At 36.4% G+C, this 13,133-nt stretch overlaps 1 protein-coding gene across 5 annotated transcripts in view; it reads right to left on the reverse strand.

The window, feature by feature from the left end:
- The window catches only part of ank1b (ankyrin 1, erythrocytic b), a 62,587-nt gene that overhangs the window by 34,292 nt on the left and 15,162 nt on the right, over positions 1–13,133 (reverse strand). For all 5 annotated transcript variants that reach the window (XM_043220993.1, XM_043220990.1, XM_043220991.1 and 2 more), the window contains exon 2: positions 1,467–1,568. In XM_043220993.1, the coding sequence (XP_043076928.1) occupies positions 1,467–1,568 (102 nt within the window). The remainder of the gene's footprint in view (positions 1–1,466; positions 1,569–13,133) is intronic.

Consider the following 13,133-nt stretch of genomic DNA (forward strand, 5'->3'; position numbering starts at 1 on the left):
GTAGCCCAGTACCAGTGTGATTCATCATAGACATAAACAGAAATGTCAAGATAAAAGTATAATGACTTAATTTTCACTTTTGTATAAAAGGAAATTTATTGTGCTTGAGTTCTTGCACATCATTTTGCAAATGGCTTTTGTAAAGAACTTAACTGTACCATATTCATAGATCAGTTTTTAGCTATATAATTTTTCGATTGAAATAGATGAAAAGGCTTAACAACATTAGCACCATTTACAGCCATTAGTTAGTCACCTGTAACATAAAGAAAAATTACACTTTAGGACAAGATCATCAATTGTCTGAAAATTTTATTAACAATTACCTGCTTGGAGCTGAGGTGGAAATTAAGCACATGCTCTTAGCTTTAAACCATGGTTTTGCTGATTCTCGAATTTTCTCTAGTCCCAAAGCACCGGTGCAGAGGGCTTAATCCGTCTCACTGTCAAAACCGGTCTAAGCCCCCGCGAAATGTGTTGCGACAGCACAGAGACGTTCACGCTGTGAAATCAGCATCACACAGGAGACGTATACCTTCAGTTTATCCAAACACGTAACTATAAAAACCTCCAAGACGCATGGAAATAGTCTAGGTTGCATATCGGAGACGGGCGGCAGGTTCCCGATGGAATCCTGTCTGTGAATGATGTTATAAGGTGCTGTAGTAGTCAATGTGAGTGTGAGTGTGTGTGTGTGTGTGTGCTGGGAGCATACAGAGTGGGCGTTCATTTTCAGAGCTTTTCAATGCGGGAAGTCAGCCAGCCGCTCTGGTCCATTCACTAACCCGTCTCTGAGAACCAAACATAGCTCTTCTGCAAATATCACAATATGCTATTTAAAGCAAGCGACACAGAGCGTTATGATGCAAGTGGGTGCAAAAGCATGACCGGTGAGGGGGTTAGAGGAGGAAGACGTGCTGGCGTGATTAATTACGGCAATTTACTGATTAGGGCATTGAACGCAGCTCTGCATTGACACTGTAAACACAGCTGTACTGTCCAACCACAAGAACACTGGGGGGTTAATACAGACGAGAAAACACACATTGGCACAGGCAAACAAACACACACACAGATGTGGATCCCAATATACAGGATGATGAATTTATAGCTCTAAATAGCAATTTCTGAATTTAGGCCGTACTATTAATGGGCTTCAAAGTTACTCGGGCTTTCAAGGCATGGATGTGAGACGGGCAATGCAATGCAGCTGCAAAAATGCTCAGAGTGATTTTAACCCTTTCTTTTCTTAACTTCTGTGTTAGTGGTCATATAGGGGACTCACAATGGTTTCCTAGAATTTTGATTCAAATCAACAGTTTTTGATTCATGTAAGAAATAAATGTCTATTGTAGCTCGCCAGAGACGAAAAAAAAATAGAATATGTTAAGAATTCTATTGTGTTAGACCTACATGTCTACATTTTTAAACGCTTGATGACAGTGCTGCGTGGATTTTTGTCTCACCTGATTGGCTGTGTTGATGTCTATTCCATTTTTGATATGGTCCAGAGCCTTTTCCAGATTACCTGAGCGTGCAGCACGGAGGAAACTGGTTGACGCATCCGCCTGAAACAGATAGAGAGAACAGGAAATGAAAACTAAATCCAAATTTTAATCGACAAATAGATTGTTAAACTACAGGGTTTTTTGCACAAGGTCTTTTGGATGTTTAGCACTTAATAAAAGATCAGAGATACAGACTGACTTACAGCTCTAATTAGGAATTCATTTTGTGTTGTGTGCGTCCACAGAGATGAGAAGATCTGGTTTCAGCCGGCTCAGGGGCCATATAACAGCAACCCATCAGTTACTGAATCAGTTTTTCTCTGTGTAAAATCATCTAATTTTCAGAAGTTATGGAGTTTGAGGTTATACACCAGGCTGGTTTCGCCCCTTAAAGCTTTAAAGCTGAAGTGCGTAATTTTAAAAAATATTTTCTTGTAAACTAGATAATGTTTTTGAAACAGAGTAAGATTACTGTACCGAATGTTTAATGTTTAATTATATCCATCACATTTCAAGAGCTATGCAAAACTCCTAACCTAATTAATCATAACCAGATTTCTTTTCGTACATCTGTATTAATGTTCCCTGTTCGTCTAAGTACTTTTTACTTTTCATCTATCATCCGAGCCTGTCTCTCTCTTTGTCTGTTTGTCTGTCTTCACAGCATTCCTCTTGATCTCAGCTGTTCTTTTCTCGGGGGACTAGCTAACAACTCCATACCTACTGTTCCCAACCCTCTCTTTCGTCTTTCTCTCTCCCTCCTGTAGCGTTCATGCTAACGGGTCCAGAACATAGAGCATTTCTGTTCCCCGTATGCACTGCAATATTTCAAAAACATGACTCTATATCGCCCTGTTCTTTCTGCGCGTTCGGCTCCCTACCCAGAATTCTTCATTCCTGCTGCTAGGTATTAAAAAATCCATGAGTGATATTTTGTGGTTTTCCATGCAACGACTAATACGATTTGCTCTGATGTGGTCACAGTTATATTGAGTCCTTGAATTGATTTGTCAGATACTCTGCAGTCTAGAAATGTTTTGATTGTCTCTGCTCTGTGATTGAGTAGGGGATGATTGACAGGTCGGTTTTCCTCCCAATGGAGGATGTGGATGCAATACTGAGTGAGGTGAAAGAAGTCATTTTGTACCCTCATTTGCTCAGTCCTCAGGTGACGGCACAGTGCAATGCATCCATCAACATGACTTTGCAGTAATGGTGTGTGTGTGCCATCGTATATATTACTGAAAGGAATTGCTGAATCACATAGGATTTAATTTTATTTTATTTTTGGACCAACATCAACATCCATCATTCTTTATCAATCATTATCCACAATCAGCCTGATGAATTTTCGGTGATTTACGTTTTCTTTAATCATACAATCAAGTTTTCTTCTCTTTAATACAAAAAACCAACACAGATAAGTTATCATCATCGTTCACTAAATATATTTGAGCTAGGAGTTGTCTGCCCTGTCTGATTCTGTTGCAGTGCGTCTTTAATATATTCTTTAATAGACACACAGAACGCAGATTATAGCTCTTGAACAACTTTGAGAAGTGTTTTGGGTCATTATCTTTCTGAAAAATGAATGTCCACCTAAAACATAATTCTGATGGATTGTCTTGTCTCTGAGATACTGAAAAGGACATGCCGGTTGATCTTGTCATGGGCTTTGCACCAAATTGTCATCAGCATGAAATTGGCGCAGCAGCCCTGATCATGACACAGCCTTCTTTAAGCTTGACATTGTGAATCTATTTTTAGTACCTGGCGACAAACGCTAAACAAATTAACGTTGTAATTATTCAGATGAGGGTAAGTGTTTATTTATGATGCCGTATATTGTATTGTAGAATGAACACATTATACACAAATAGTGTGTGTGTGTATTAGTGCTGTCAAACGATCAATCACATCCAAAATAAAAGTTTGTGCTTACATATGTGTGTATGCTGTGTATATTTATTATGTACATATAAATACACACATACAGCATATATTTTGAAAATATTTAAATGTTTTTACATCTCTCTCTTTCTCTCTCTCTCTCTCTCTCTCTCTCTCTCTATATATATATATATATATATATATATATATATATATATATATATACATAACATTTATACTTTCTATATTTTTTAAAATATAAATAATTTTCTCTCTCATATTTTTCTTAAATGTAGAGTGTGTGTGTATTTAAGTATATATATATATTACAACACACACACTAAACAAAATATTATATTTTGAACATGATTATTCATTAGACAGCACAGTTGCTTTTTTATTTTTTTATTCTTGGACTAACAGTCTTGTTTTGAAAAATAAATCTTATGCAACATTATAAATATCATTCTTACATCTGTGAATGCATTTGCACATTGGATCTAATTTTTATTGTTTGATATCGTCTATATTATCCCTCTGTAATCTCCCCAGTACATCTGCTGATAACGTAAGTGACATTCTGACAGATATCAGCAATCAGAAGCCACAGCAGGAGACGATCCCTGAGTGAGTTTTTACCGCAAAAAAACATTTGTTAAACACACAAAACACACAGAATCTCATGTAAGGAATATGAAGAACCAGAGCATGTTAAGAACGAGAGAATGATGAAGAAACACTACAGGAACACTAGCGAAGCTAACTGAAGTTATTAGCCACATCACAACATTCAAACACAAGACCTGCCACCAGATCCACAACAACCACGAGAGTACTACAGACAGAAACGATTAAGAAGCCACAAGGACACACACGATTTGTCAGGAAAGAGGGAAGTAAAGTGTTGAGAGGCAGTACTAAGATATTTACTCTTCCACCAAAGTGCCATTTTCCACCTTGAGCCTCCGATGAACCCTCTCCACTCAAACTACTGTCCTGATGCACAAGCCAGCGCTGAACCACATGAGCCTAGAAGACACCAATACCACAAAGACAGAGCGTGTTAATACACACAGACACACACATGAGACACATGAACACATATGGGCAGGTGAAAACACTAAAACCGCATGTTCAAGGTTGTGGGAACACAAATACATCATGAATGGTGCTCCAATAAATGAGTCAATTTAAACTAATAGGTTTGAGCACATAAAAATGTAAATATAAAAGTTCGCTAACAGAAAAACAGCACTAGCGAACTCTTCAAGGAATAGGAGGGAGAATTACACAACAACGTCACATTTTTGTTTCAATCTTGAGAGGGTGACTGCAGAAACCCAGTCGCATTAAAGGGATTCCAGCTCTGGGTGCACTCCAAGACTGGTTGCTAAGCAGTTGCTAGGAGAGCGATGACATCATTTTCAAGATTCGCAAAAAGCTTATATGTGTGGCATCTATTGATGCAGGGACCACGCTGAATCTGAGCACATAAAGATGAGGAGAGAGCAAAAAACAAATTCTGTGACCTAAATTGTTTTGGATTTCTATACAAATAAACCAATGTAAGATGATTAGCATATTGCTACACATTGGATGATTTAAACATCGGATGTTTATAAATATCCATTACAAAGGACATATATGACGCAAAAAATTCCAAGTAGTACACAGTGAAATACTTTAAAACCCTATTTATGTACACACACATTCACATTCTATTATTAATACTTTTTGTCAATTTTATCTTTTATCTTAGACATCCTGAAAAATGCATAATGTTATTCACAAAAAATGGCTGATGTCAACAATCATAATAAGAAATGTTTTTTTTTAACAGTATATGTGATTTCTGAAGGATTGCGTGACACTGAAGACTAAAGTAAATGATGCTGAAAATTCAGCGATGCATCAAAGGACCAGGTTACATTTTAAAATGACATTTTATTATAATTGAAAATAATTTAAATAATTCTTAATCTAATTTAAAATAGATGGAATTGCAATGCTGTTTCACAATATAAATATCTACTGTATTTTTGTACTTTATTTTCATAAAAATGTGGTCTTGGTGAATGTAAAAGACTTATTTAAAATATAATATGTTTTGGGTTGTTTTTTAACTTCATGAAAATAGAAACAAGCCGGAAGAGAATGAAGATACAGGAATAGAAAATGACATAGTCTGGATTCAGATGGGCCCTTTATGTCGAGAGTGTTCAGTCTACTTCCTTACATTTGCTCTGACACATCAAATATGTAGCTTTATGCCTACTATTATACAAGAAAAAGTTTCAAAATCACAAGAGTGCTCTATTTAGCTAGTCCAGCTTAAGTGTCTGTTTTGTTTTAACAAATTAAGGTGGGTTTATTACTACATTTAAATGGCTGATCTGTGAGTCAATCTGACCGATTCATTCATTAGCTCCAAACACCAGTCTAAGCAGGGCTTAAAGACTGTAAATGTACTTGAATTATTAAGGTACTCTGAGTAATACGTGACCTTCAATTCCACATCCTCAAAACAAAATGAATGGAAACATCAAATGGAGACGCATATTTTCTCTTATGACATCTTCATTTCAATTAAAGCATCCAGACATCATCAATTTTCAATGGCAGTTGGAGATTTCAAAGTGCCATTGGTTCTGAAAGCATTTGTAGAATGTTCCGGAAGACTGTTGTCAATGGTCTTAGTTTAACAACTACAACTCTGTATTTTGCAGAGTTGCAAAAGATATAATTAAATTAAAAATGATAGTGAAATATACAGCTATTCATTTATATCTACAGAAGCAATATGCATTTGTCATTCACTGTGCTTAATGGGAGTGGGCGGAGCTTATTTGGAGCGTTTTTGCAACTGTTATGAATCATGGGTAATGTAGTTTTTTTTTTTTTTTTTTTTTACTATGAATTCCTACAGACAATGGAACTTGATAATGTGACCATACATATAATTGCTGTAATGAGGCACATTAGTGGAACTCGTTAAATTAGATTAGAATTAAGTTGCCAAAAATCAATATGACACAGCAATTAAGCACTACGCCATGTCCAAACCTCTAAAGAGGAAATCCAGACTGTTTACCACACTACCGTGACACAAACCCAGACACAAGTATATAGAGTGCACCGGAGGAATTGAGTTCCTCTCAGCAACTGTCAGCATAACATCACGTTTCTCATTTACGTGAAGTGAAAGAGCGGTCAATTAATTAATTCTGCATAATCCCTAATGTATCACGAGTGCAGATACAGATTAACACGCAGTTCGGAAATTTAAGCGATGACATCATTTGCCGTTGTAATTATGAGGGATATATAACCGGTGAACAGAAAAGGGTCGCGGCCACATTCAACAACCTGTCTGGCTTCTCACACACCTTAACATTCTCACACACTCGCTAAAAATAGTGACAAAGACGTAATTTGGAGCTCGACACCAGTAGGCCGAGAATGATGAATCGCAGTAATGAACCCTCCAGGGTTTGCTTTGAGACCCACTTCTACAGAAAGAGAAACCTACATAGTGGTGCCAGGGTAGCCATTTATAACACACATGCAGCTGGGCCTCTCTCACACACTTAAATGAACACATAGAAAATGTTACAGCCCAGTATCTACGGTTTGTATGAATGGTCAGACAGTGGCAGTGCAGCAGCCACTGGATCCATTTAGTGACAGGAAGCAGAAATACAAAGCCTCGTAAAAAAGATTCTTAGGAAGGTCATAGCGTTCTATAAATAAAGATCTATAATTACTGCACACTATTATTATCAGCTAGCATGACTACGACAGTGCTAAAAGTGCATAATAGGCCATAGTGCATATAAGAGAAAAAAAATGCTTGGAATTACAGTATTTTGACATTAATAGAACCTTTTCTCATCATTTACTTACTATTTTACATCGTTCAAACGCAGGGTTGTCAGGTTTTCACAACAAACCCTCCCTATTGCTAATCAAAACCAGCCCAGGCGCATTTCGAGGGGGGGGTTTCCCTGGGGTTCGCTTAAACCCCCAGTCACGAAAAACAATCTGCAGCAACACTGTTAAAGTAGCTTAATTTGGCAACACTGTTCAAATGTAATTAATAAAATTATTCAGTGAAACACCAAAGGTGAAAAACGGAACAAAGTAAAACAGATCAAATAAAAAAATATATTAGACTGCTAAAATGGATTCCAAAGATTACTAAAATGTAACTAACACAAAACAAAATAATAAAAAAGTGAATTTTTAAATAATATTCTGAATTCTCTTAGTCACCTTCTATTATTTGAAAATAATATTTTGAAACTATTAGTCAAGACAAAAATGTCTTCAGATAGCTTTCTGTGATGACCAAACGTACCAAATGTAAGTCGTCATTAGTTGTTTGAATACAATTCTATAAAGAAGCAACTTTTTGTGTTTCTTAGACCATATTGCTATTGACTATTGACATTTTTATTATTGCGGCGATCATACTATGGACAGTAAACTGTACACATGAACAAATCTTTTCGTGTAACCATGGCTGTGTTTTTTGCTTCTCATACATTTCCTTAAAAACACTGCCAGCCAAACAGATCCGGTCGTGACCTGGAGAATGCAAAATCAATAAACAGACCGAAGGCTACACTTAAGTGGGAGTTGATGAAATATTGATAGACAGTGTTCGTAATTGTTTGTATTCATGTTTCACATGCTTATTTGTGTGTTATTTCTTGGAACGCACTCTTGTGTAGCCTCAGCATCTTGTATAAATGACTGCATCAAGAGCCGCTTTCAAATGTGTTGAAAAACAAAATAATCATTTGTGCATTCATTCATGAATTATTTAAGAATAACAATGCGAGAAGAATATTAAAAATCAACTACACAGCCACTTAAATCAAGACTGAACGGACATGGAGTGTGCATGTATAACCTCATACTCTCACTGAGGATGTAAAGAAAAGAAACCCTTTAGGAAGCAATGATAACTGGCATCAGTGAGCAACTTCCTGTTTTCTTTTTCACCAGTGCTAAAACGGAACCAATGAAATATTGATGTGTACGTCAGGCTGCTGTGTCTCTGCAATCCATTAGAAACAAAACAGACTCTATCTTAGATTTATCCCCAGTCTTGGTCTCTTCTTAAATTACTAAAACAAAGGGATAAAGACAGAAAACACAGAGAGAGAATCTTGGCCGGAGTTCTCAGTTCCGGTTAATGACTGCAGTAATGGTCACGTTAAAAGATGATCTGGCTGTCCTTTTCTAGATTTGGTGCGAGCAAACGCATATACAAATGTCAGCAAGCTAATGCTCAGACCACAATGCTAAATCATTTGAATGTATTCATAATTGTAATTTAATAGTCCCCAATATGTCCAGTGTTCTCTGATTATATTCATTTTGTATGGCTATGTAAGACATACGACATAACACATACGTACATTCATAATGTAGTCATAATAATATATAATTTGGTGAACAGAAATATGATAAAAACGTCAATTCAATAAATAATAACAAAAATATTAATGATAGCAATAATACGATTATTGTTACTTTTTTTTATAAAATACAAAATCAAAATAATAAAGTGTGATAATACTATTATATTGTAAAATAAAATAAAAATACTATTATATTTTAAAATCTAAAGTCTAATAATACTACATTTTAAAATAAAAATAAGATAAAAAAAACAACTATTATATTTTAAAATTAATGCTTTTTTTTGACTGGTTGCCAGAAAGTATATAAATATATGCTCTGCTGGTTTTAGGGCTGCTGAGTGAATTAAATGTCATTGAGTTTTGTTCTGAAACAGGCAATGCATACAGTAGCTTAAATTTATGTTTTAAATTTGAATGGAAATCTCATACAATATTATAGTTAATCGTTCTAAAACAGCCATGTCAGTATGCAAATAAATGTCTGAACACATTTACAAATCACATTAATTACTTTATTATGCGTGCATAATAACAAACGTGAATGACTGAATAAAAAAATGTAGCATTGTGGCCTGACCATTAGCTCGATGACAATTGAATGTGCATTTAATAGCAATAACAATATTTTCAATAACGCAACATTAATCAGTTGTTCTCAGATCCCATGCATCCATTTAGCGGATCATTTCTCATCATTTCTATCTTCCTTCCACGCTCTTCCTTCTGTCATGATACTGCGTTTCATTCTCTCTTTCTCTCTGTCCTCTTACAGAAGCTGCAGATCTTCTCAGTCACATCACATTGCAGCGCCCAGCGATTCCTCTTCAATATTCATGAGGACTGCAGAAGGCCTGACTGCAAAGCACGCTGGGTAGAAGCCCTCACAGTCTCCTAATTACATCACCGCGCTGACGTCCACCTCTGCTTCATCCCTCAATATTAGTCCTGGGATTGATCATACGTCTCAGCACTCAAAACACTAAATCCTAATCACACTATTAATGGCCGATTTCCCGGCATTCTCATTAAAATCTTGTCATCTCTTTTTGTGTGTGTGTTTTATTTCTCAAGATGCACATTGACGCAGAAGAAAAAATGAGGAAATAAAAGAGAATAAGAGAGAAAGGCAGAGTAAGGAGGAGGAGGAGGAGAGCTGGATCTCCAAGAGTCAGGAAGTCAGAGAGTCGCGTGTAAGACGCCTGCCCAGCTCCCGCCAGCACATGGCCGCTGACTCCGCCTCCTCCCCGGGGGCCTATCCCTCTCCACAGGAGCAGGAAAGCAGCGTCAGGGGGCGGCAGTCTGCAAGCTACCGTCAGATGGCACAGAACGCATTCTGAAGCAGACAATAACAGCACACTAGACAATAGTGCGCAGAATGGAGGTAATAGGAGTGATGCTGTGCAAATAACTGACAAATTCCAAATAGTTAACGATAAAAGAAAGCATACTACTATTTAAATGTCTGAGATTTTTACTGAGATAGAATGTAATATATTAATACATTAAAAGATTTAAAAAAGATTATCTGTCAAATACATTTTATGTTTCAAATAAATGCTAGTCTTTCATTCATCCGAGAATCCTGGAAAAATGAGTTTTTTGCAAAAACGTTAAGCTGCATAGCAGTTCTCAGCATAATAAATATTTCTTGAGCACCAAATGAGCATGTTAAAATGATTTCTGAAGCATCATGTTACACCGAAGGCTGGAGTAACGATGCGTTGCTTTTGAAATTAAATTAAAAGGGAAAACAATTGTTCTGAATTGTAATAATAGTTCACAATATTGCTGATTTTACTATATTTTGATGAAAATATTCAGCCTTGGTGAGACTTTAAAAAAAAAAAAAAAAACATACTCGCTTCAAACGTTTGTGAGGTATTTGAGTTCTACTTTGTTCACCAAACAACTTTAACAAAAATTTAACAATATTGTAAATTTTGTTTAGTAAAGTGATAGTTAAATATTTTTTTAAATGAATCTCTAGATGGCGTATGTTGATCGCTTCTTAATTTACAGCCATTGTTGCTCTGAAACCTTCCACAACCCCACCACCACCTGTTATAAATCAGCTACGGGGTTATTTGTGCATTTATTGTCTTAAGTACTCCGTATTGTACTCTGCACCGTATTGCAATATGCATTGGAAACGGCAAGTACCTGCTTGCAGCTGCAGCAATAATCACCAACTACAGCCATAACCAACAGCAGCAGAAGCATAGCAGATCTATTCCGTCAAGACCACATACATCAACATTGTCAAAATCTTCTGAGAGTCGTCATGATAGAACTTACATTTCTGTAATTGTACTTCTGATTCCAAATCTTACTCACTGAGATACAGACCTTGAGACAAGTTCCCCATGCGGCAACTATAAATATCTAAATAAATATCTTATGTATATCCTGTTAAATATGTAACTAGAAGAATAATCGCTCTCTTAGCGCCACTGCACTAGTCTACCAAGTACAAAAAACCCAACACACTTAAGGTCTTCTTGAAAAAAACACCTTTAAATATGAAAGAATGATTCATCTAAATTCTTTTAGACCAACAATAATTTTTTTTTGGTTGGACGACCTTTGCACCACATCCTATTCAAAGCACTAAACAGACTCAATTTCAGCCCATGACGTGTTTGCCTTTTTGTTACTCTCTGCGATTCTTTGGAGCTCCTTTTCAGCCCTGAAAGGCTATTTCACCACAGAGAGTCTCTGAGTGGCATGAATTCATGAAAATACAAACATCCAGAGGGCATACGAGCCATTCTAAGAGTCTAATGGTAGAAACATCTCAGGGCAATATCAATTTTATCTTTCTTTTGTGCAAGTCATTTCTGTTTCATGTTTAGCATGAAAAGAGGAAGGGATAAGTGTGTGAATGTAGAAAGGGCTGGGATGTGGAACACAACAGCACATAAATAATGGAGGAACGAGCGAAGCATCTGCAGATTTATGTTCTATTACAAAAAAATCCACCGTATTATCTGATATTGTTTTACTGGCTTCTGTTTTCTATGTTTCGTTCCGTTTTCTACCAACAGAGAAAACAAACAATGGCATAGCAAGCAGATCCAGTGAAACTAAACATCCTTCTGAATATGTATGTATTTAATCAAATTCGAATTCAATCAATAGCATCTCTCATTTATTTCAGCAAAATAAATGTTAAAACAATCTCTTAAAACAAGCCTTTTATGCTATTAGCCAAAGGTTTTCATAAAAGAGGTCATTTAAATATTCCATACAGCGCAAAGTCTTAATAAAGTAGTAAAACTAGACTATTAATATCTAAGGGTATAAAAAAGGATGCAAATGGCTATGAAAAATGTCTTTACTAGCATCCCAAGTGGTCTTCGGGGAAACAAAATCACTATAAAAGTACAGCATATTATCACTTTAAATGATGTTTAACACATATTCAATATCTTTATCTTGTTTGCCACAGCGCCAATACATAAATCTTCGACCACAGTGCACCAGCTATACATTACCAAAGAAATATGATGATATATATTTAATGCGTAGGATGTTGCGTCTCTGTAATGGGTTTGGGTATTAGAGTAAATTTAGCCGGTTGATATGCTTGCATCAGTGTTTGTAGTTTAACCATAATCAATTTGCATTCTGTAGAAAGAATATTAGTCGAACCATCCATAATCCATGCAGGATCCATTTCTACTGCAGTAAGAGTATGAAGCAAAATAGGCACTGAGGAGAAGAAGAAAAATTTTGGACACTGTCCTGCTCTGTCTTGACATTGAATGACTGACTCCCAAATGTGCCCTGTCATGAATCAAGACTGTCGGAGCTCTATTAAGCTGTCACACACGTAAGCAACTGCACTACCAGAGGCACACAACCACATCCAGAAAGTACACAATTTTGCAGTTAATTGTTTCGGATAAACAGTCACAGCAGCCAGAGCAGACATGCTCAGACAACGCAAGCACACGCGCAGAAACATGCTTACATCACTTCCTAGTCCCTCTGTCAGCATGCGGAGTGAGTATATGACATATGTCTCACACTGCATGACTGTTTTCCCAACAGAAAGTAGAAATGTAGGCATTACACTCACACATACCCACATAAAGAGAGGCTCTGCTGATATATGAGTTTACATTCACCGGACTGGATTGTTTCACTCTATGCCACCTACACACTTACAGAGATCAGAAGTGTGTGAAGACCTGCTAAAAAAACAGTAAAAGCACAGTCATTCTTTTTTCTATCTATCTATCATCTATATATCTATCTGTCAGTCTTTAAAAACTGTGTTTTTAAATATATAAAAAAAATT

The sequence above is a fragment of the Puntigrus tetrazona genome, chromosome 21 (genome assembly GCF_018831695.1).
Source record: "Puntigrus tetrazona isolate hp1 chromosome 21, ASM1883169v1, whole genome shotgun sequence".
NCBI lineage: Eukaryota > Metazoa > Chordata > Actinopteri > Cypriniformes > Cyprinidae > Puntigrus > Puntigrus tetrazona.